This window comes from Rhinolophus hipposideros (assembly GCF_964194185.1).
Source record: "Rhinolophus hipposideros genome assembly, chromosome: 14".
NCBI classification, from domain to species: domain Eukaryota; kingdom Metazoa; phylum Chordata; class Mammalia; order Chiroptera; family Rhinolophidae; genus Rhinolophus; species Rhinolophus hipposideros.
Window position 1 is genome coordinate 59,767,886 of NC_138060.1, and position 23,805 is coordinate 59,791,690.

General features: G+C 54.9%; 1 protein-coding gene across 1 annotated transcript in view; it reads right to left on the reverse strand.

The window, feature by feature from the left end:
• The window catches only part of CCDC12 (coiled-coil domain containing 12), a 53,503-nt gene that overhangs the window by 9,496 nt on the left and 20,202 nt on the right, over positions 1 to 23,805 (reverse strand). The window contains exon 2 of the mRNA XM_081072709.1: positions 12,984 to 13,051. Within this exon, the coding sequence (XP_080928835.1) occupies positions 12,984 to 13,051 (68 nt within the window). The remainder of the gene's footprint in view (positions 1 to 12,983; positions 13,052 to 23,805) is intronic.

Consider the following 23,805-nt stretch of genomic DNA (forward strand, 5'->3'; position numbering starts at 1 on the left):
CACTGCAGGCTCACATCTGGGGCGAGGCTGGGGTGCCTGAGCAGCAACCCCCACGTCTCTCCCTTTGACAGTTAAGGGAACTGTCGCAGAAGCTCCCTTTGACTTCTCTCCTTTTGACAGTTAAGGAAACTGACAGTTAAGGGAACTGTCAAAGGGTCATCTCCCTTTGAAAGTTAAGGGAACTGAGGGTCAGAGAGACTGTACCATTTTCATAAGGTCACACAGCAGTAGTTGCAGCATCTGAGACCAAGGCAAGGTATGACCCCAGGCCAGGGCCAGAGCTCCAGGCTGTTACTCCTAAAAGAGAAAGCTCGTGGCCACCCACTAGTTCCCCAAGCCTGGCCTCCTTTTCAGAACCTTTGTGCCCTGGGACCATTGGTACACAGTCCCTTAACTACTGGTGGCAAGGGTCTGTGTGTGCCAGGAGTGGCTGGCATGACACTGTGCAAGGCTGGAAAGCCACGGTCCACCTGGACAGCCACAAGAACTGCACAGACCCCGCCCCTGCAAGGTCTTTTAAATGCCACCAGGGCAGACCCTAAGACCTCTGTGAAGGGGGACAGCCACGAGGGACCAGAGCCACACACTGGGACCACCAGCAACCACGGTTTATTTTCCTGTTAGCTCAGTTGCCTCAGGCAGGGCTGGCTGCACCAAGTGCTCACAGGGGTTCTCCCTGGGGTCCTCCTGGGCTCACACACACAGAAGCTTGTCTACAGGAGGAGGGACTCCTGGATGACCCCAGGGGCAAAGTGGGCGTTCCCGGGGGCTGCTGCTTAATAAAGGTAAGAGAGCTACCACCCAGGCCTCGGGGAAGGCAGAATCGCCCCCCCCCCACCTGCCAGCCAGGGGAGACTGCGTTGTGGGTCCTCCTCCTTCCCTACTACCTTTTCTGAGCCCTTTCGAGAACTGCTGGCCCCTCCCAAGTCCTAGGCCTTGGACAGGGGCCATTTTCCCAACAGGAAGTCTCCCACAGTTTCATCTACCGAACCCTCTGTCTGTGCCAGGCCAAAGCACTGACTTCCCCAGCCCCTGGGTAGACAAGCCTTCCTGAGCTGAGGCAGCAGGTGTGTGTGACCACACACTAAGCAAGTGGCAGTGGTCTGGACTTAGGGGCCAAGTTTGGTCCCGTAGTCAACAGTTCCCCCCCGGCCCTTTCTCCTCTGCCAGGGCCCCTGGGGCCACAGGCTGCACCTCTGTGCCAGAGGCAGCACCAAGACAGCCTGTGGAGCAAGCGGACCACCCACTCCCACAGATGCCCACCCTGTCCCCCTTCCCGTGGTGGTAAACGGCAGGTCACTGAAATGCCAGGAGAGAAAGTGGGGCATGGTTTGTGCACTGACTTTTGTTGCAACAGGGTGGGGAGAAAAGCAGAAGAGAAACTGGGTGTGGGGAGAAAACTGCAGGGATTAGTAAGAAAAAAACTGTCACTCAGAAACCTCAGGGATCTGCGAGAAATCAGTAGGAGAGATGACTCCCAGCATCAAGTCCCCCCTCCAAACACAGGCTTCAGAAATGCAGCTGGAATGAGGGAGGACACAGCAGGGGGACAGGAAGAGGCCAGAAGCAACAGGAAAGAGCAGTATCTCCTAGCTGGGGGTGCAATGGGAGGGGCTCTCAGCAGCCCTGCCGCCCACTGTCCCCTGCTTCCCCTCACACACCCCCAGAGCTGAGCACTGGTCAAGCGGTCAAGAATACCTGGTCCCGTCACTGCCCCATCCTGGGCCTCAGTTTCCACATCTGTAAACAAGGAGGCTATGCTGGGTGTGTTAAAGCTAGGTCTGGCCTCCTGGTTACCTCTGAGAGTTAATGAAGAGAAGCCCAACTTACCACCCCTCCAACCACCACCCCCCACAACCATCATCGCCAAAGGGCAAGTCTCAGGAGAGGTCACGGGCATTGGGTTCCGCTGGGACCTGGCCATTCCAGTACAGGACCAAAGTTGACCCCCTCCCGCCCCAGGCAAATCACTTCAGAAACCTGACAACAGATACATATATATTTTAAAGACTACTTGACTACTTTTTTTTTAACAGATATATTTTTAAATATCCATTTGTTGGCCTTGGAGAAGTACCGAGGCCATGAGGTTCTGAGGGGCTGCAAATGGACAGACAGATGTGCAACAGGTGAGCCTGACAGTAGGCACCTCTTTCCCCTTAAAGCCTGTGTCTGCCAACAAGCAGAACTTCCTGCAACCTCATGGGGCGGAAGAGAAACAAATATGTGTTCAGGGCAGCAAAGCAGTAGGGGCCCTGGGAAACCCCCAAGCTTTCTGTTGTGACCCCTCGCCTGACCAACATCCTCAGAGTCGGGGTGAACCTGAAAAGACCATTTTTTACAGGCCTGAAACACAAAGTGGCATCAGCACAGTTGCTGATTGGCTGCCCTTCGGCAGAAGTGGAAATGTAACCGGAAGAGAACAGGACACCTCTTCATCAGTCCAGAGAGGGTGGGTCAGGGCACCCGAGGGGCTGTCTGCCAGAAGCTGGAATAAATTCTCCTCAGAGAAAACCAAATGATCCGGAACCTCAAATTATCTCTAGAACTTTCCATATACAATATCCAGGATTCGATGAAAGCCACGAGCAAAAATAAAGACAAAAGAAATACATTCAGAGGAGATCCAGATATTGGAATGATCAGAAATAAAATCTAAAATAACTGAAATCAATAATTCAGGAAGGTAAACCACAACATGGAGAATTTCAGCAGAGAATTTAAAACTGTAAAAATCATTCAAATCGAAATTCCCTAACTGAAAATATAACCAAAATTCAGAAGTCAATAAATGGATTCAATAGCAGTCTAGATACAGGTAAAGAAAGAATTAGTGAACAGGTAGGCCCAAAAGTGTCCAGATTGAATCACAGAGGAAGAAAAGTTGGAAAATACAGAAAAGGGCGTAAGAGACATATGCAACATGATGAAAAGATCTAACAGACATGTAATTAGAGTCCCAGAAGCAATAGTTTGAGAGATAATGACTGAAAATTTTAGAAAATTAATGAAAAACATCAAGCCATAGATTACAGAAATGCTGTGAACTCTGAAGAAAGACACACCTAGGCAAATCATTGTCAGACTGCTAAACACCAGAGACGAAGAGAAATTCTTAAACAGACACACGACAAAGGAGAACATAGGACTGACAGCTGACTTCTCAACAGAACAGAAACCATACTTCTAGCTGAATTAGCCTTCAGAGACAGACTTTCCAGGCAAAGAAAAGTTGGGAAAAGGAGTCATCAGAAGATCTGTTATTCAAGAAACACTAAAGGAAGTGCTTTAGAGACTGAAAATGATCTCAGAGAGAAGCCCAGTGAGCCCAATGCCTTTTAGGACCCTGCCCTTTGCACCCCAATGTCCTGGGCCACCCACAGTCCCCTCCATGTGGGCAGCCACTGTCCCAGTTGAGTCTATCCCAAGGGGGCAGACACAGCGGCCACCTGGGTACCTCCACTCTCACTCCCTCTGATCCAGGGCCCCCAATGTCCCCTAAACAAGTCTAAACTTCTTAACCTAGTCCTGGCCTCATGCTACACACTTTCTTCCCCATTGGGCTTTAAGAGCTAACTTAACCAGGTGGCACTGTAAGCCGTCCTTCCCCTTCCCCAAATGTCCCCACCCACCCCAAGGCCCCCTCTTTGCCTCACTACCCAGGACATAGCAGCCATCACACTGCATGCATGTGGCTCCTTGATGGTCTGTCCTACTCGCCCTACAGGCCTGGGAGGGCCGGGCACAGGAATTCAGGGAGGCACTTGAGAAGGAGCTTCTGGGTAGCCGGGGGCTCTCTGGGCCTCCTAACACTTGGGAAGACAATGCAGGAAGCAAAGTTGTGTCCTGGAGATGAAAAGAGGGCAGGGATGCAGCTGGGTCAGGACAGCCAACTCCAAAGTGACTTCTGTGGTCTTTGTGGCAAAGCAATAGGGAGAAGCCCGAGTTCACATCCTACTGGGTCTCCTTAAAACAGGAAATGTCCTTTTCCATTTCCTCTCCCTGCTTCCTCCCCAGTGTCTGGGAGACTTGTCAGGTGCCAGAGCGCGCATGGTGACCACTAGTGACCACTAGGACGCTTCCTTAAGGACACCTGCAGGGCCCCAGGGTGTGGGCTGGCCAGGGAGATTCTGGGGAAATCGCCCCTTGGGGGTGTTTTTCACTCCTTCCATATGTGCCATTCAGGGGAGGGGGTGGAGAAAGCTAGTGCTCTCTGTAAAACGTGAAGCCCAGCAGCAGAGTTCTGGAAGGCCGGAGTGAAAGGAAGCTTCCAGATGATCTGGTCTAATCCCTTCACTAGCACATGAGTCTCAGAGAAAGTCTACACTGCTCACAGAGGTGTCCCAGCCCCTGGCCTGCTTCACCCACTCGTTCACGCTGACGGTCTTACCCTTTGGGGTGTTAGCCTCACTTCTCCCCCGACTGCTCTTGGGGCCACTCTACATACACACCCCTGCTCTGGACCCCTGGAGAGAGGCCAGGATGGAGCAGCCCCCCATGGCCTGCCCACTGAGAACAAGGCCCTCTCCAACTGGCTGCCTGGATTCCTTCTTTCTATACAGGCCCCTCAGGGAGAGCTGGCGTGAGGCTCTCTTCACAGTCACAGAGTCGGGGCAAGTCAAGGCCAGGAAGGGCCTGCAGGCTCCTGGGGACCAGCGCTGGCCGCAGGTATCAGCAACCCTAACCACAGAGGGCTTTCAGTTGGAATATCCAGTGTAGAGACGCAGTTCTTCCAGGAACACACACACTCCTACTAACCTTCTGTTTGCTTTAGGCTCCGCTTGCACCGAGACACCCCCACATCTCCAACATAAGTAACAAGACCTTGTTTGGTGCTGCTGGAGGTTGGACGCTGCCAGACCAGGAAAATGAGGTGAGAGGCAAGGCCCACAACTGTTCCAGAGCCTGATCTAGTCACTTCCTTCAATCCCATTAAAACATTGCAGCACCAAGACTACTTTTTTGGTCCTTGCCTGCTGTTCAGAGAAATGGTAACAAAACAGGGACAAGCAAAACAAAACGTTCTACAGACTAATGTCTCTGGTAGCATAATTTGTAACAGCCATGGGGCAGACACCTCTGGGCTCTCTGCTGGCAGAGCACCCTAGAGTAGCCTACAGGCACCTTCCAGAGGACGGCCAAGACCCGGCGGGCACAGGACAGTGCAATCGGAACACCTGGCTCAGGGCAAAAAAAAAAAAAAAAAAAAAAAAAATCACTATGGGTAAAGTACAAGATCAGGATGGAACACGTCACCGGAAACAGATGGAATACAGCACCATTCTCAAAACTCCTCTCCCTCCCCCAGCCCCTAAAATCACAGTGGGTCACAGGTGTTGGAGGCAGAAATAATGCAGTCACACCTTCGCCTTAAAAACAGGGAGGCCAGGGCGGCTGGTGGCTCAGTTGGTTAGAGCGCGAGCTCTGAACCACAGGGTTCCGGTTCGATTCCCCCATGGCCCAGTGAGCTGCGCCCTCCACAACCAGATTGAAGACAACGAGCTGCCGCTGGGCTTCTGGAGGGGCGGCTGGATGGTTCAGCTGGTTAGAGCGCGAGCTCTTAATAACAAGGCTGCCGGTTCAATCCCCACATGGGATGGTGGGCTGTGCCCCCTGCAACTGAAGATTGAAAACGGTGACGGGACCTGGAGCGGAGCTGCGCCCTCCACAATTAGACTGAAGGACAACGACTTGGAGCTGATAGGTCCTGGAGAAACACACTGTTCCCCAATATTCCCCAATAAAAACAAAACAGGGAGGCCAGAAGAACCAGAGCCAGGCTGGGGCGAGACCCACACAGGAGCCACACCAAAACAGGTCGACAGATACACTCACCCAAAGCTCACCCAGCCGACCAGCCCCAGGCCCGCCGAGAGACACAGCTGCCCATCAGCCTGAGGGACAGTTTACAAACAGCCAGCGTCTGCTAAAGGCCATGGTGTTAGTTACGTCAGGCCCCTGCCCCACTGCAGCTGCCATCACATCTGGGTCACATGGTCTGCACCCACTCCCACCAAGGCTGCAGAGCCCGGCCCAGGTTCTCTAAAATGACAGCTGAGCTCTGCACCCATCCCGCCTGAAGACACGTAGCGAATGTTCACCTAAAGAACTAGAAACAGCTGATATGCCAAAAATCCAGGACTAAAAAATTAATTATGGTAGTACTCTCAAAGAAATAATAAGCAGCCATTGAGAATTTTATAGTATACTAATCAAAAGATGGTCATGATACAGTATGTGAAAGAGGTTACAGGAAGAACTGTAGGTCAGGCACAGATACACGTAGATGTGGGTTTTCTAAATTTTTTACAATTGAAAAAATCTGTAATTTATGTACTTTTATCAATTCAAATTTAAAAAGAGGAGAGCGGTAACAGTTTCTGGCAGCTGAGCTAAATCCCCAAGGGCCCACATAAGAACTAGACAGGCCATGCTGGCCGTCTGGGGCCCACATGATCAGGGGCCAGGAGCCTGCAGTCCACTCGCCGCCACCCTCCTGGGGCCCAACCTATCCCCCAGACCACTCCGGGGAGGTGGATGGTGCTCAACCCAATCGGGCCCCCCTGGGCTGCAAACTGCCAGCCCCTGCAGCAGGCTGCCAAACAGACCCTCTTCGTTTCACCACACAGCTGCCCAGTATCCCTGCTGCCCACCCCTCCAGCCCCAGCCAAGAGGGCATGTGGGACAAAAGCCCCAGCACCTCCCCTTTTCGGGGCAGCACTGAGGGTGAAGGTGGTAGAGCAGAACCAAGCCTGGCCCGCCTTGGGAGCTTACAGGCAGAGGACAGGAATGCTGCCATTTCCCCACCTGTGACATGACAGGGCTAGATGGGCTCAGCTGTTCTCCAAGACAGGGAACGGGCGGGGTCCGCTCTACTCCCTCCCAGGTGGGAAATCACCTGCATGAACTATAGTTTCCGCACCTGCACCTCGTGGTGACCACACCCACCGCAGAACAGGGAGGATGACTGAATGACAAGGCGTTTGGAGGACTGAAGGTGGTAACACTCAAGATTAAGACTGTTTCCCAGCAGAAAGGACCCAGTCGACCCCACCCTCCCCACACACAGGGGGGAAGTGTATGGCCTGGTCACACTGGTGCCACCTTCCTGACACCAGCTCTCTCTTCCTTCATGCTCCCACATTCCAGGGCCTATTCCTGAGAAGCAGGATCAGGAAAAACAGGGTGGCTGCAGGTCTGTGTGATGCTGCCTCAGCACAAATCCTGGGGCCACGTCGATCTCGCTGCCCACGCCTGGACACCCCCACGCCCTGGGCCAGAGGGAGGTAACTGAGGAGGCAGAGGTGGGAGCTACTCAGGTCCTTACTCTAGTGCGGGGCAGTGTTTGCAGAATCAAACTGACATCATGGTTCACAGACACCATACCATGCTCAGGACCCAACTCGCAGATGACAGGTCTGCCACTTGCCAGCCTCAAGGGTTTGGGCGCCAGGCCAGGTCTGGGCTGGGCCTCACGGGGGTGGGGGAGTTGGAGAACCAGTTTTCCATCCCGAAGCAGGCAGGTTAGTGGCCCAGTTTCTTCCGCAGGACGTGTCACGCACCGCAGGATGACCCACTGCCCCTGAATGGTGACTGCTCCCGCTGGGTGCAGACGTCGGTCCATGGCCGAAAGGAGGCAGTGGTTGTGGAGGCTGAGGGTTTGGGGCTGCTTGCTCAGGCACTTAACAAGACACGCTCCCCCGCCCTGTGCCCGCTGGGGTGTACAACACCCCTCTCCTCCCACCTGGCAGGGTGGCCACGAGCATCAACCACAAACCCTACCTAGACGCGTCTCCACGGCACATATCAGCCGACCTGCCATCGGGAGGAAGTGACTGAGGGCTTCACCAAAAGTAGCTGACGTGAACATCCTTTTCTGTGGGCCAGCTTCCCAGGGCCAACAGACCACATCTTTATTCTCCCGGCAGTAAGAGGGGGCTGTGTTAGAGATGAGTCGTGGTAACCCCTGCAGAGGTGCTTAGCTGTTCTCAGCCACAAGGGCAGGTTGGCTGGGAGAGGGCAGGTCCAGACCAGAGAAGCAGGGGCCCTTCTGGAGGTGGGTACCCGTCTTTTCGTTCCACAGAGCCTAGTCTGGGCTGGGGGGCCTGCAGGGGGCTGACCCCCACCTGATGGTGACTTGGTTGTTATGGGGATGGATTAGGATTTGTCCTGAAGACAGCAACAGAAATTTTAAAAAGGAATTGCGATCTACAGGTTCTGTGCAATTCCACTCAAAATCCTAGCAAGCGTTTTTAAAGACATTAAGGAGCTGATTCTACACTTTATAAGGAAAGGCAAAGGAGCTAGAACAGCCAAGACTCTGAAGTCTCCTTGGGCAGGCAGGCAGGCAGGCAGGGGCAGAGAGGAAGGTGGGCATGGCTGCAGAGGGGCGAGGTCCTGGGGTGCCTGCCTCCAAGGCTGCTGGAGTCCCATTTCCTCAGACACAAACTGAGGACACACACTGCCCTCAGCATGTATCTGGGCAGACAACTGGAGCTGCGCAGTGCCGCTACTCCACTTCTCTCCTGAGGACGACCTCTAGCACCACGTAAGGGGCGCTCTACGGAGGGGCTCCCAGCCACTCATTTCTAGGTCACTTGCTTACTTCTACTTATCCACCCAGTGTGCCCAACTACTGTGCAAACTTAGCACAGGCCTCATGTAAAAGTTAATTCTGCCTTTTCCAGGAGTGTCTCGAGCCCTTTAGCTCCCTCGGAAGAGCCTCAAAGTGTCTTCCTTCTGCCTAAATCCTCAGCCCCAGCTGGGTAACAGCTATGGCATTTGTTCCATTCCCTAGGGAATCAAGTTTTTTCTCCCCACCTTTCCGTTGAAGATACTCAGGTGGGGAGGCTCACTGAGGCAACGTGACTTGCCCAAGGTCTGAAAGCTGATAATTGGCAGCGCCTGGCCTTGACCTCGGGGAGCTGCTTCTAAATCCTGAGCTCGCTCCATCTGCCTAGTTCCTACAATTTTGGTGCTTGCTGCTGAACAAAGAATTGCCTCAACATCTGTGATTTCCGTAAGTGCTGTGCAGTGCAAAAGAAAGTGCACGATGAACGAGCTAACACAACCAAAGGAGCTGGCCACCTGCCACCTGCCTGTGCAGTGCCTACGAGGCACCATTAAATCTCCCTCCCTATTCCAGTGACCTGTATAGAGCGGGGGTGGGTATACGAGTGGGGTTTGGGGGATGGCTGTCCATGCCTCCCTAACAAGGGGTTACGTCACTCTGCTGGTTCACACCTGTGGGCCTTCACTGCCCAAATGCTACCTTCTGGGATTCCAGACCCCATTCAAGAGGCGCGTTCTCCATGAGAACTTGTCCTGCTGGCCACGGCTGAAGACAGCCCTGAGTGGGCACCGCATTCCTCTCAGGACACTTCAGGAGGGCCGGTGCCCACAGGGCTTCCCCCCTGGCACCTGGGCTGACCTGGCCCGAAGTAGGCTGTCCTTACCTCCCAGGAGCCCAGACACTCACTGGTGACTGGCCTCAGAGGTCATCCCTCCCTCTCCCAGTGGAGCAGGAAGGTCGCCCCTTTCTCCCCAGTGGCAAAGGGGACTGTACTGGGGCTGTGGCCTAGGGGCCTTGGAGCCTGCTCCCAAGCCACAAGCATCCTACTGGAAGTCCCTTTCCAGACTCTGGGTACAGAGGAGGAGAAAAGGCCCCCTTCCTTGGATGGTGGACACAGACTCTGCTGCCTCCTCCTGGAAAGCTCACACTCGAGCCCTGCACCCCGTAATCTGGAGTTAAAGCCACACGGATCTGGCCCCTTGATATTGGGCCCCAGGCTGTGCCCTGCCTTCCCTTTGCTCTCAGCCTGTAGAAGTCAGGAAAGTCCACATTTCCTGGAGGCTACAAATGGGGGCTCAACTCCACTGCAAGCGGAGGCTGGGCTTCCTGAGAACCAAGGGGGTGACTGAGCAGCTGGCCCTGCCGGCCAGGTAAGGGATGCTTAGAGAAGTCCACGGTCTCGGGACACATAGCTGCAGAAGCCAAGATCCCGACTGCCAGGAGCTTCTGACCGTTTCACCAGACTCCACTGCCTCAGGAGGCCCATCAGAGAAAAGCCATGAGCAGGACCAGCTGAAGCAGAACCCAATTCAACGTCCAGCACCTGTGGCCCCTGGGCTGCTCTGAGCAAAGAACAGGGGCCTGCACTTGCCCAGGTGGTGGGCTCAGCATGGGACTTCAGAGAGGGTGTCACGCTCCATCACAAATGACCCATTAAGACCTGGCAGTGAGTGGGGTCTTTTATCCAGAGCTTTCTGATAGGAACTGTGTGTCCCCTTCACTTTCTTTTTCAGTGTTTTCATTATGGAATATCTGAAGCACCCAGAAAAGTTCAGAGAGTAACGCAACACATGTATTCAGCTGCCCCGGACTCAAGAAAAGCAACATTTTGCCATTTTTGAGACAGGTTTGTCCCTCCGCTTCTCTCCCTCTTTTTAAAGAAATCACATTGTCATGTGGGGTGTCATGCAGGGTCTCTGGTCTCACACCCCACATAAGAACACAGGACACGGTGAGGCCAAAAAGGAACACCCACGGAGCCATAGGTAGTGGAGTCATACACTATATTCTCACTGGCAGCTGGGTTGGAGACACAGGAAACAGGAGCCACACTATCCGCAACTGCCGTCCGCTTCTATCTACCAAGCAACCCCACTTGCTAACTGCAATCCGGCCTGCTAACTGCAATCCACTCTTGCTAGCTCAGCCACCATCTTCTTGCTAGCCCCCATTTGCTGCTAGCATAGCCCCGGCAGTTATATTAGTGGCCAATGGCTCACTGGTTACAGCTGACGGCCAATTAGCCACAGGTGACGGCCATCTATTACCCGAATGAGCACCTTTCCATGTGAGGCCGAGAGCCTGGAAACTGCACTCCTAGCTCTGTCCCCACACACATATTTTAGTGGGTTAAAGCCTTTCCCTATCCTGTTTCCTCTGGCCGCACCCGCAGCTACTCTGAGGCCCTGAGTGTGCCCTGCTATTCCCTGGGCCTGTTCTTCTGCAGCTTTTGCTTCACAGCCCCGACCTCTTACCACACATGTGCCAATCTGTTAACAGTCTGGCTCCCTCCAGAGAATGTCAGCTCCATGTGGGGAGGGATGGATTTTGTCCACTACTGTGTCCCAGGGGCCTAGAATGGTGCCCTGGACAAATCAGGCAACCAGTTAAGTCGGCCCTTGTTGACTAAGTAACACACACATTATTGTGTGTGCTTCTGGATTTGACATAAATGCTCCTGCCCTGTATGTCTCAGTCTGAAGCCTGCTTTTCCCTCCATTCAACACCACGTCTGAGATTCAATCACATGGTTCATCACTCAAGTCTACTGTACGACCCCCCCCCCCGCCACCTGCTAACCGACAACCCTTCTCTTTTTCATCAAGGAGGCTCAGAGACAGGACCTCCCAGCACAGCAAAGGCAGCCCAGAAATTGGGACTCAAGGCTCCAGGCAACGAATGAGAACCTACGAACAAATCAGAAGAAAACCAAAGGTTCTCTCAGCGGTTATCACAGAACAGGGGGAACTCTGTAGGCACCCACCCCCAAATCACACAAGGCTGGGGTCACTTGGCAAAGGAGCAACCACCTGGCCTTTGTCTGTCATGAGCAAGGGCCCGTGAGGCGCTGGGGGTGCTAAGGCCCAACAGGAAAGCACAGAGCACAGTGCCAGGGTGGCGAGGGTCCCGGCACTGCCATTCAGCATCACCAGCCTTTCAGCACGGAGCTGTTACCTTCGCAGCCCAAGTAAGGTGGCCGGGCTGCTGTGAGGGCAGTGTGAACGCATGTGGTAGACTGTCAAGTCCCGTGCACGCGCACACCCCTGTGGACCTGGAAAAGCCCCGTTTCATTTGAGATGGGCTCCTGAACAGGAAGGCAGAGGAGAGGGGAGGGCCTGGCCTGGGGAGGGTTCCACTCACACTGGTGAAGGCAACATGAGGCTGTGACACCAGGAAGGCCTGCTCCCAGCTGCCAGCCCAGCTTCCTCTGGGGAGTATCCCTTCCCTTCTGCTGTCCCCCCTCAATGAACAGCTCACAGAGGTCAGCTTCCTCGGGGTACCAAGATCTATTCCCCCAAACGAGGAGCTGCCTGCACACGCCCTGGGCCTGAAGAAACCGCTGAGGGCCGACGACATCAGGGCCGCCTGTCTGCACAGACTCCAGATCTGACCCCAAGCAGAGCTCCCCAACTACCCTTGTGGCCCCAGCTCAGGGCTGGGGTGGGCGGGAGGACACGAGACCCCCGGAACTTCCCGCATGGACGTGCTAACCGACATGAAGGGTGTCTCCAGCTCACCAAGAACAATCGCACAGCCCCCTGCCCCCCACACGCTGCTTCTGAAAACACTGCCCAGCAATTTTTAATGCAAAGCAGCCTCCAAAGCCCTCCAGTGCCTGCAACCTCGGCGTGTAAGAGCTGTGTGTAGGAGACTTAAGTTGACTCAACCAGATGACAGGATTTGGCAAAATACTCTACACGAACTACTGAGGGCAGGTGCAGGAGAGCAGAGACGAAAGAAAGCAGCAGAGGCCTCCGAGCCAGCTCTGCAGGAAGACCACCATGTGAAAGGAGAGCGGAGAGAAGGAAGTCCAGGCTGAGAGGAGAGCTGAGAGATGGCAGTCAGCACACGCTGAGGCCAGTACGGGAACCCAGAGGAGGCTGGCCCCAGCCGGACGGCCCAGGCGGAGCTCAAGCCCAGGGAGAGTTTGAACCTGATTTTGCAGGTGCTACGCCATGCCAGGGCTTTGCGGAGACATAACGTGAGGAAGAAAAGGCTGGTAGCTAAGAGTCCATGGGGAAGGGTGCAGGGAAGGCTCCAGCTAGGGACAAGGGTAGGTTTTCAGGTGTGAACAAGGCAGCCCTGGGGTGGAGAGGAAGAAACACGGGAGAGACATGAACACAGAGTTGGGAGGGCGTGGAAACCAACGAGGGCTGGAGGAGAGCGCAGGGCAGAGCGGTGGGGGCCTTACCTGTGCTTCTCACCATCCTCCTCCCCATCTCTGAACTGCTTGGTCTTTGGCTCCCCATCTTCCTTATCCTGAAAAGAAAGGGAGGAAATCACCTGCTCAGATGAATGTTCCATGTCCAGTCACCACTGCCCAGGCAACTAATGAAGAGCAGGACGTCTGAGGAAGCACATGCCCTGGCAGGGGACAGCTTGGCGTGGCCCCTCTGAGTGGGGCACATGCCTCACTCCTTACCCCTCAACTCCTCTGGAAGAATTACAAAGCCCATGACCCCTGCTCAGCCCAGGCTCAGGGTGGCCCTCACGCAACACCAGCAGGAGGTCCTGGAAGGTTTTGGGTGGTAACAAAGCTGGTCAATGGGCTCACTCTGCCAGGCCACCAGCCTCCTTCGTGGGTCTGGATGGAGCCACCTGCTGAGCTGGGAGAGACTGGGGAAGAGCAGTCACCGGCAATCCAGGGAGGACAGGCCTCCTGACTCCTGTTCCAGGCCAGGGTCGCTGCAGGAATATCTACTTGGTTCCTTCAGGAGTAGCCTTACTCAAGCTAGGACCAGGCTTGTGGTAAGATTCACCCCTGCAACGTATTCAGGGAGACAGGGGAAAGGGGAACGAGTCTGAAGTTGCTATGGGAAAAATGCTTCTACATCTGGTTCTTTTGTCTTCCTCCTGCCCCCAACTGCTCTATAAGCATAGAGAATTCATGTTCATCTCACCCTTGACCCAGCACGCTTTACTCCAGGTGCACTGGGGGCCCTGGCAGAAGGGCACCACCAACCACACTGCTTCCGCCGCCCGACCGCCACACAGAAAGCCTTCCTGGGCTTTCTCCCTCACCACGAGGCAACTGGTGCTAGATCAGCCTCACCCTGCGGACAAATGGACACGCAGGGTGTGTGTGTGTGTGTGTGTGTGTGTGTGTGTGTGTTCGAATGCGTGTGGCCACGCCCTCAGTGCATGCGGGAGAGGCTCCAGGACAGAGCCCCCCCAGGGTCTCCCTACACGGTGAGGTGGCCCTCCAGGGGACTCAATATGCACTTCGTTACTGGCATGGCCGGCCTCTGACTCCGGCTGGAGTGGTTTTCTGAGATCGGTAAGCCCCGTCACAGGGGACCTGCTGTAACGAAGACAAGGACCAGCTGGCACTGACACGTAAATCAGAAGTAAAAGCTGCTGGTACTGCTTTCCCTAGGAGTTTGTTTATGCCACTGACAAGGGCCTCCTCGTGAGTGCCGTTCGCTCTGAGTCACTTCCTGCCACTGTTCGCTGTGGAGACCCAGAGAACACACAGACCCCACCATTCCTTGGCCACACCTATCGGGGAGAGGACCACCGAAACCAGGCTGACGGTCCGGCCCAGACACAGGCTCATCAGGGGTGAACAAATCGAGATGTACCCCCTCCGTCTCTCAACCCAGGGCCGCTCGGTCTCATGGGGACAAGGAAGCAGGAACGAGTGACAGCAGATACATGAGAGAGGTCAACCTAGTCCTGGGAGAGGTGGGGGGAATCCCTACTGAGGTGAGCAGGACTTGGGTGGGTGGGCAGAATTGGGGGAGACAGGAGGAGGAAGGGCCTTACTGGAAGGGAGCACAGCTTGAGCAAAGGCGGGGTGTGGTCTGTTACACGCAGGTAACTGGAGGAGCAGTCAGCGTGGGGGTGAATGCAGGTAAGGTTGTCAAGGCAAGGGGAGCTGATCACCTAGGGCTCTGGCCAGGGTTCTAAGGCAACGGGAGCCTGGGGAGCCTCTGCAGGGAGGACCAGAGGCCTCTCCTAAGAGCCTGCCGACCATGGTGGGCAGGTAGGACCAGGGCGGAGAGGCATTCGCTTGGTGATGGCCAACGAGGGAAAGGAGAGCAGAATACAAAGTTGTAACTGAGAAACAAGTTAGAGTTCTCCACGTGGCTCCCAGAACTTCTGGGGCCCTGGTGGGACCTTCCACAGAGGCTACGGCGTACGCACCCCTCCCTGACTAAATGTTGGCTGATTAAACAGGCCAGAAGCCGGGACACTCAGACACAAAGTTCCTTGCCAACTGCCAGCCAGCAGGCTGATGGCCAGAGGTGCCTGCCACAGGGGAAGAGGGTGATGGACGCCTCCCCTTGGTGAGTAAGGACAGAGGTGGAAGAGCAGAAAAGACTCACTTTCCCCCAAAGTGGGCCGGTGGGCAACCCCACAGGAGCCTTCTTTCCATGGGGGCTGTTAACCTGGACCAACTGACAGAAGGGGGGGCCTGGGGGAATAGCCTTTGGGGACGAGTCCTTTGCAAACACCATGCCCCTTCCCAGCCCTTGAGCAAGGGCAAACTCAGCAGCCACGGCTGCCACCACCCTCCTGGAATCCCAGAGACACTCAAGTGCCTCAGCAAAGGTCAAGTTATTCATTAACAAAGGAGAAAACACCACCTGTCTAAAGGACATTTTTAAAATGCCCAGCAGTTTGGTGGGTGGGGAGCAGCACTGGCTCCGCGGACAGGGTGAGGTTAAGGGTGACCCCACCTGGGATGCTGTGCTATGAGCAGGCGCCGTGAAGAAACGCGTGTGGGGCAGGAGCAGAACGGACATTGGCCACACAAACGCGAGGACGGTATGCTCCGGCCTTCCTGCTAAGCAGCGATTCAGATAGGGCAGTGAGCCTTCACGAGAAGGAAAATGGCTTCTGGGCAATCCTGGCCTGGGCCACCAGAGGCCCCTCACTGCCTGGGATGGGGTAGGAGGTACAGGCCAGCCTCACAGTCCACCCCAGCCTGCGACCCAGAGGGCTCAGAACTGGAGAGCTGGCAGGACGACTGCGTTCAGGATCTCAATTCAATCCCTGGGGAGCCGGGCAGAGGTAGCTCGGGTCTGGAGCAAGGACCTCCTGACCACCACCCTGTGTTCTCACCAAGGAGATGACAGAGGGTGTACAAAGAGTGGCACTTGGTTTCTAAAACCAGCTCTGATCCTGGCCACCTCTCCCGTGCTCCCCCACATTCAGAGCTGGCCGTGTGCACTCAGACCGGCCAGAGCCAGCCCGAGTCTGGGTCTAAACACTGGTGGACACCCAAGGGGGGATGTAGGCAGGCCTGAGGTACACAGCATCCCTGGGGGTCTGGAGACACCCCTCCCACTCCGAGACCCTTAAATCTAACTCACTGCCTAACCTCTTACACATTTCCCCACCCTTTTCCCTCCTTCCAGTCTGTTCTTCATTACTTCCCCCTCTCCTGTACCAGCCGCACAGGTCCCCCCACCAAACCCCACCACACTGCCACCCCGTCCACCCCTGCCAGCCGGCCAGCCACCCCCTTCACTCTGGAGGACGCACATGCCTGCTGCACTTTTCTCCTTTTTTTCCTAATCTACCTCCCCTAAATCTCTCTCTGCCGTTTCCATCATATCACTGGCGTCCCCTTCGAAGACCCCGCTCAGATTATAGTACCCCTCGCCTCACAGCTCTCACTGGCTCCCCCCACCCCAGGACAACAGCCACTGTCCTGAAGGTCCAGCCTCCCAAGGCCCCACCACTTGCCCTGCAGGCCATTCACACTAGCCCGTCTGCACCTTCTGAGGTTCCCAGGCAACGGGCTCTCTGGACCCAGAGCACATGAGGGTCTGACCCAGGCCCAGGGCACAAGCCCGTGGTCATTCCTATTCATACCCATGCTTGAAATTCTTTTGCCAGCAACAAAACTTTTACGAATAAAACTAGGGTTGTGCAAGATTGGTATTATTTCTTCCTTAAATGTCTGATAAGACTTCAGTGCAGCCATCTTGACCTGAAGTTTTCTTTGCGAGTTTTAGACAAAGGTTCTATAGATTTTCTATTTTTTCTTGGGTTGTCATTAATGTGTATATTTCAAGGAAATATCCATTCCACCTAAGTTACTGAATTTACTAGCATAAAGTTGCATCTAATTATTCCCTTAGTATCCTTTTAATGCCTGTAGGATCTGTGGTGATGTCCACTAATATTGATAATGTATATCCTTTCCTCTTTCTTTATTAGACCAGCTAGAGGTTTATCAATTTGGGGACATGTGCAGACTTGGTGTTTTGATGATGTTTGCTCCTCAGTCTCCTCCTGGAAGGAGCCCTCACTAGCTGAGTACACCTGCCTCTGAATGGTATATGAAATGGCGCCTCAATCCATATTTGCTGCCTGAATGTAGGACCACTACTAGACGCTCAGTCAACCACGAGAAATGCAGAGGGGTGGGGAGAAGGGGGGCTGCTGCACCTCTTCCTGCTGCCCTCCTCACCCAGGCAAAGACAAGGGTCCCTCTTCCCTGGGACCCCCGTCTCCTGTGTGTGCTGGGTCTACCCTGGGCACGAGGATGAAGGAAACAAGAACGCTGCCCTCAAGGATTTTAAGTCTAGTCAAAGGAGCAGTCTTAGAACATGGAACTCCGCCACGAGTGGTGAGGAAAGCAGGTAAGGGCAGGGTTCTTGTTTCCTCCATCCTGGTGCCCAGCACAGGCCCAGCACACAGAGGAGATCGGGGTGTCCTAGGGAAGAGGGACCCTTGTTTTTTCATTACCTGTTTTGTTTACTTAGGGAACTGGCACGGGACAGTGTTGCAGGGAAGAAGATAAGTAATCCTTAACTCAGTTCTAAACGTCCCATGGCAGGCTACCAAGAGGCTAAAGAAAGCAGAACATTCCTGGGGAAGTAACTGCCTGGTAAAGACATGAGAGCCAAGCAAGGGCACTGTTAAGACCTGCAGGGCAGAGCCACGTGGCCAGCCTGGCCGGGACTGATGGAGGTCGGGGGAGAGGGGCTCACAGGGCCTTCCTCCAGCGCCACGGGTGGCTGGGCCTGGCACAGGCTGACACTCTGAAAGGGCACTCTGGAGGCCGAGAAGGCAGGCCGTGGGAGGAGACAGGTGAAATGCTCCACAGCCAGCCTGGACCCGCCGTTTGTGAGAATGTGTTGGGGAAGGTGGTTACGACTAATGAGGGCTGGGAACTGCCAGCAGGGGCAGCTGTGCTGAAGCAGGAGTGCTTGTGTCGAGGGGACAAGGAACAAGCCCCTCCTTCATCCTAAGAGGAGTTGCTGCTCCGGAAGAGAAAGAGGGAGGCAGGGAAGGGTTAACAGAGAGCACTCGACTTCTTGGCTTTTTTTCAAACTTTTATTTTAAGTGTGTTTTTCCAGGACTTCTCATTTGGGTTCCTCCCACTGTTAGCCCATCACTGCCCAAAGCCAAGGCTTCAGCTCAGTACAACCTCAGTACAACTGGTGTTTGTGCCCAGAAACACCCCTGCTGTTCAACAATCAAGAGAACAAGGCCCCAAATCCTAGTTCCCTAAAAACAGGTGAAAAATGACCCATTTGAGCCTTTCCAGTTCTGACTCGGGCCCAGAATGGGGAAAAGTCAAAGAGAGATGAGCACGAATTGAGGCAGGAGCGCGACAGGAAGGGGCTGACAACGCTGAGGGTGAAGCTGGCAGGTTTCACAATTTCACCCTGTTGCCCATCCTCAGCGCGGAGGGACTTCCTGTCGGGTGGGGCTGTGGTGGGAGCTGTTTTCCGAGGGCCCTTAGGGGGTAAGCGGTAGGGCAGTCACCCCGAGTCTGACTCACCCTGAAGATGCAGTGATAAGTGCTGGGCTAAATGCCACCCCGCCTGGGCGCAGAAACTGCACAGCTCTCTACTGCCCAGGGACTGGGGAAGGGGTGGCGAGGGGAGTTCTGACTCTCCCGGGCAGTGGGTGATGCGGGAGGGTTGCAGGGCCCCTGCCGCTGGGCCCTTGGCACTCGGTTTGCTGCTGGGACGACCTGTGTCCATTCTGTCCGCCCAGCAAGCAGACAGTTCCTTGAGGAGAGATGCTTGTCTTACCCATGGCCTGACACAGCCTCCAGCAGGTACAGCACGGTGGTAGAATGTGCAGGCTCTGGGCCAGAACCCAACTGGCAAGCCTGGCTCCATTGTGCCCTGCTGTGTGACCCTTGGGCAAGTTATTTGCCTGTGTGGCCTCGGTTTCCTCAGCCATGAAAACAAGGGCTATCAGACCGACATGATGGCACAACGACAAGAAGGAAGCGATCAGGTAGGAAGGAGAAGAGCTCGCAGCTTGGGTGGACAGGGCAGCAGACCCCGACGGCCAGGGCGAGTCTGGCCAGTGCAGGCAGGCAAGGGCTGCAGAGAGGCTGCGGGGCCACAGGCCCAGGCTGCTTGTGTCTGCAAAGGTCACGCTAAGCTTTCACTTTCATCCTCACCTGGTGCTCTGGGCAGCCCCAACGACTGACTGACGGGCTGTGTGACAACAACAGAAGACGCCAGACAATCCGCACAGGGGACAGATCTTCTGACTCCCCACGCAGAACTTCACCAAGAATCAGACTCTGAGTTCGGCAGGGGAGGGTCACCGTGCTCCTGTGGGCGCAGGCAGCCCCTAAAGCAGGGGTATCCAAACTGCGGCCCAGGATCCATTGTTAATTGGCCCGCAGCAAATTCCAAAAATATATTTAATTCACTTAAATAAACCAGGTGAGACAATACGTACTTCACCTCGAGTGAGTGGCCCGGCTGTTTGTGTATTTTACCGCATGTGGCCCTTGGTGAAAAACGCTGAAAAAAGTTTGGACACCCCTGCCCTAAAGGCTGGTGAGCAGAGAGAGAACAAAGTGCCGGGAGCTGGAGCTGCGAGCACAGTAAGGAAACTGGAGATATGGCTGCAGATAGGAGCCGGAACTAGGTCAGTGGCAGTGGCATAGAACAAGGGGCTGCCTGAACGCTGCGACGGGCAGGGAGGAGGCAGACAGCTGAGGTTCTGACCGTGACTCACCGGGAGAATGAAGGCGCCTTGGATAAAAAAGGTGGTGGCACTCAGGGGACAAAGAGAAAGGGTGTGGCGGCTTTCAGGCAGACCAGGGCTGAGGCCTGATGCCTGGAGTCTGACGAAGGTGGTGGAGACAAAGGCTGAGGGTCCAGTGCCTGGCCAGGTGTGCTCAGCACTGGGAAACAGGGGTCACTCCCCACGGAGCAGGGTTGGTCCCACCGTCGACGTCCCATCTTGAGGCCCCTCACACAGCCCTGCCCCAGAGGACTGTGCGACAGAGGAATGCGGGGGGGAGGGGGAAAAGTGCGGGGAGGCTGGCCCCACACCAACTCGGGTCCTATTCTTGCCCCAAGTGCAACTGGAAAACCAGCTGTGCTCCAAAGAGGCAGCGGATAACCCCTCCAGCGGATTATTAGTCAACAAATATTGACTGGCTCCCCTGTGCCAGGTACTTCACGCTGGGTGCTGAGGAGAAAAGTGTTCACAGGCCAGGGTGGGGACCCCGCCTGGGCCCAGACAGGATTCCAGAGGTCAGTGACCAGACACAGACAGCGGCTAGCGGTGAGAAGGCTCATTTTTCTGGAGTAAAAATCCACAGTTCGTCAGATTCTCAAGGGGGTAGTAACCCAGAGGAGGCAAGAGAAGGTGCCAACAGCGGGGAGGTGGGGGCAATTCTCCGGGTGGCACAGGTGTCTGGAGAGGCTCTCCAAAGGAAGCACCACCCGTCCTGCATGTTGGGGGGGGGGCGGAGCAGGGGCAGCAGAGGGGACACCCAGTACTGTGAGTGTGCCCCCCGTCCCCAGAAGGAAAGCAGCCCTTGGAAGGTCGCGCCAAGGTCCTTCACACACGCCAGCCTGGACCAGTTCCTCTGGGCAGCCAGGCAAGGCTCCAAACTCCCGCCGATCCTCCCATAGGAGGCTCTGTGGTGTGGAAGCAGCCCGGGCAGCAGGGGCACAGGCAGGGGGTAGGCAAGTCACAGCGCCACTGCCAACCTGGGCGGGACCAGGACGGGGGCAAACTGCGGGAGCTCTCGGAGGCTAGTTCCTCCCGTCAGAGTGGAGCTGGTGCCACTTCAGCAGGGAGAGCTGAGGACTAACACGGCAACGTGGGTCCACCGTCTGGTACAGACCCCACGTGACACCCATGGGAAACAGCGGCATCGTGGGTGTTCCAAGCCCCGCTGTCCGTCAGCAATGGGCCTGACTCGAACCCTGAGCCCTGACACTTGCCACATCCTCCTGAGAACCAGATGTTCCCCGTTTCCACCTCCAGCCCCTTCCCAAAACCCAAGAAAGCAGACAGCCTCTTCAGTTCCGGGAACCACAACAGACTTAACGGTGACCCAGGCAGGACCCAGGGCCCAGACCCAGGTGGGAAACAGAAGGCTCACTACTGTTAGACCAACCAACAGAGAAAATGGTGTACATCTGACATTTTTTTAATGTAGTAATGTGTGGATAGAATGCATTATCCTTGTTTGATAGTATTTTGTAATTTTTTGCCAAATTTCTATAGGTGACAAAATTGATTTTTAAAAATGAGGCTCAAGGGGCAGCCGGATAGCTCAGGTGGTTACAGCGCGAGCTCTCAAGAACAAGGCTGCCGGTTTGATTCCCACGTGGGATGGTGGGCTGCACCCCCTGCAACTAAGATTGAGAACGGTGACTGGCCTGGGAGCTGAGCTGTGCCCTCCGCTAGACTGAAGGACTTGGAGCTGATGGGCCCCGGAGAAACACACTGTTCCCCAATATAAAAACATTTTTTAAATGAGGCTCCTATTAAGAGTGATGGGCGTGACTTCCTCGGGGCTGAGTGACCAGGCCCCCGGCGGGAGGAACGGGAGGAACAGGCACATCTATGAGGCTTCCCCACAGAGGCCTAATCTTCACCCCACAAAACTCCTCTGCTTTCAGACGCCCGGTGGGTTTCAGCATTTTCCCCTGTACTTGCCGCAGGTTACACCCATTTTTAGCAGATGGGCATTCTTCCCAGGCGCCCGCTAATGATAACTGTCCCAGACATCTGACTGGAGCAGGATTGGCCTCAACCAGATTGGGTTTGTCATCCATCTTCCCTCCTGGACTGGAAGCTCCCGAGGCCTGTCCACCCGTGTACCCCAGCCCCTGGCACATAACAGCAGCTGGACCAATGGTGAGCGGATGAATGAACAGCCGGGGAGGCAGGACGTAAAGGCAAGTTCCCCTCTTCCAGACGAGGTCCCCCACCACAGACACACGCTTGGCCTCCCAACAGTGCCAGGGCGCAGGCACCACAGGCCTTGCTCATGGATCCAGGGGCTGAGGCACAGGGACACCACTCGGCTCTGTGTTACGTCAGACTCCACACTCTTTCCGTCCGTTTGGGGACACAGACAGCCGGAAGCCCAGTTCCCTGCTGCCAAACACACAGCTCTTTCTACCACACGTCTGCTCTTTCATCCCTTGGTTGTTTGTTCTATTCATCCCTTTAACAATTACCTTCTTTTCCTGTAGAATGAGAGCGAAAGCCCCAACCATGCCCACTGCTTCGTGTGGGAAGGCTCCAATCTAACTCGGTTCCATGAAACTAGAAGATTTCCCAGCAGAAGGGGAGCTCTGGGAGGGCTGGACCCAACTGTCATTCATCTCTGTTCTACTGAATTTCCTATAATAATAGCACTCATAACAGTGCACCAGGTCATTAATTACTCAGTTAAAATCATCAGTATTATTTCATTAATCATAAAAATCGAATGAGGGTGGGGGGAGGGAGGTGAGGATAAGGGGGGGATCAAATATATGGTGATGGAAGGAGAACTGACTCTGGGTGGTGAACACACAATGGGATTTATAGATGATGTAATACAGAATTGTACACCTGAAATCTATGTAATTTCACTAACAATTGTCACCCCAATAAATTAAAAAAAAAATCGAATGAGGTCAGCTTTCTCCTTTCAAAGATGAGAAAACCCATGTGCAGTAAGTAACCCCCGGCACCCGGACTCGCACGGGCTGTCAGGGTCCACAGAGCACCTCAGGCCTCGGCCGCTCGTCTCCCAGTGCTCGGCTCTGGCCCTGCGCCCACCCCTCCACCAACACACAGGGCCTCCACTGGTGTCGCACGGCATCTCAGCATCACAGCACAGGAAGAGCTGACTCTTCCTGGTGACATTTCAGAGGGACATGACCAAGCCATCAGGAGCCCCAGAGATAGTAATTTCTGGGCCAGGAACTCCCATCCCAGAAAAGCATCACAAGGAGATAAAAGAGCGATGCGTGCAGAGGTGTTTATAGCTGGGTTTCTCATAATCAGAACAGGAAGTATGAGGTGAGTCTGACCTGCAGGGCATGTCAGCCAGGTCACTGCTCTGCAACTGGCCAGAGTGGACACTAAAACAGCCGCCTGACAGGCAGGGCGGACAAACAGCACACACAGGGCGGCAAGAGGCGCAGCGCCCACACCCATGACCAGGAGTGCGACCATGGCAACACTATTCTGACAAGGCCAAAGGCCTCCCGGGCTCACACAACTCCACTGCAGGGAGTATTTTCCCCCACTTCCTTTAATTCTGTAGCCAAATGAATTAATAACAAAATGATTTAAAAACAAAAGCACGAGAGGAACCCAGCTTCCGGGGGCTCAGTCTTGACTGTGCTCACACCCTAAATAGGCTCTTCTGACCTTGGCCTGGCTCAGCCGGAGAGCAGGAAACCGGGAAAGGGCCCAGGAGATGTCTAATGACCTTTCTCAAGCTTGAAAAAAAACAAACCCAAAAAACGAAAACCAACATTGCTGTGGGGAGAGGAGGGCAGACCAGTCTGCACACACCCGGTCCCTCTGCAGCCCGAACTTGGCCCAGCAGCCCAGCCGGTAGCCACCAGCCGAGAGCCCTCCAATCAGGCCAAACATCGCCCCGATTAAGGGTGAAATTTTCCGTTAAGAAATTAAATGATGGTGAATGATGAGGTTACCTCCCCACCCTGTCACCCGGGCCCCCCATTTCCCCTTTCTTGGAGGGGGAAACAGCCTCCTCTGCCACAAGGCAGAACTCCCAACCACCAGGACCTCCTCGCCATGGTAAGGTGAGA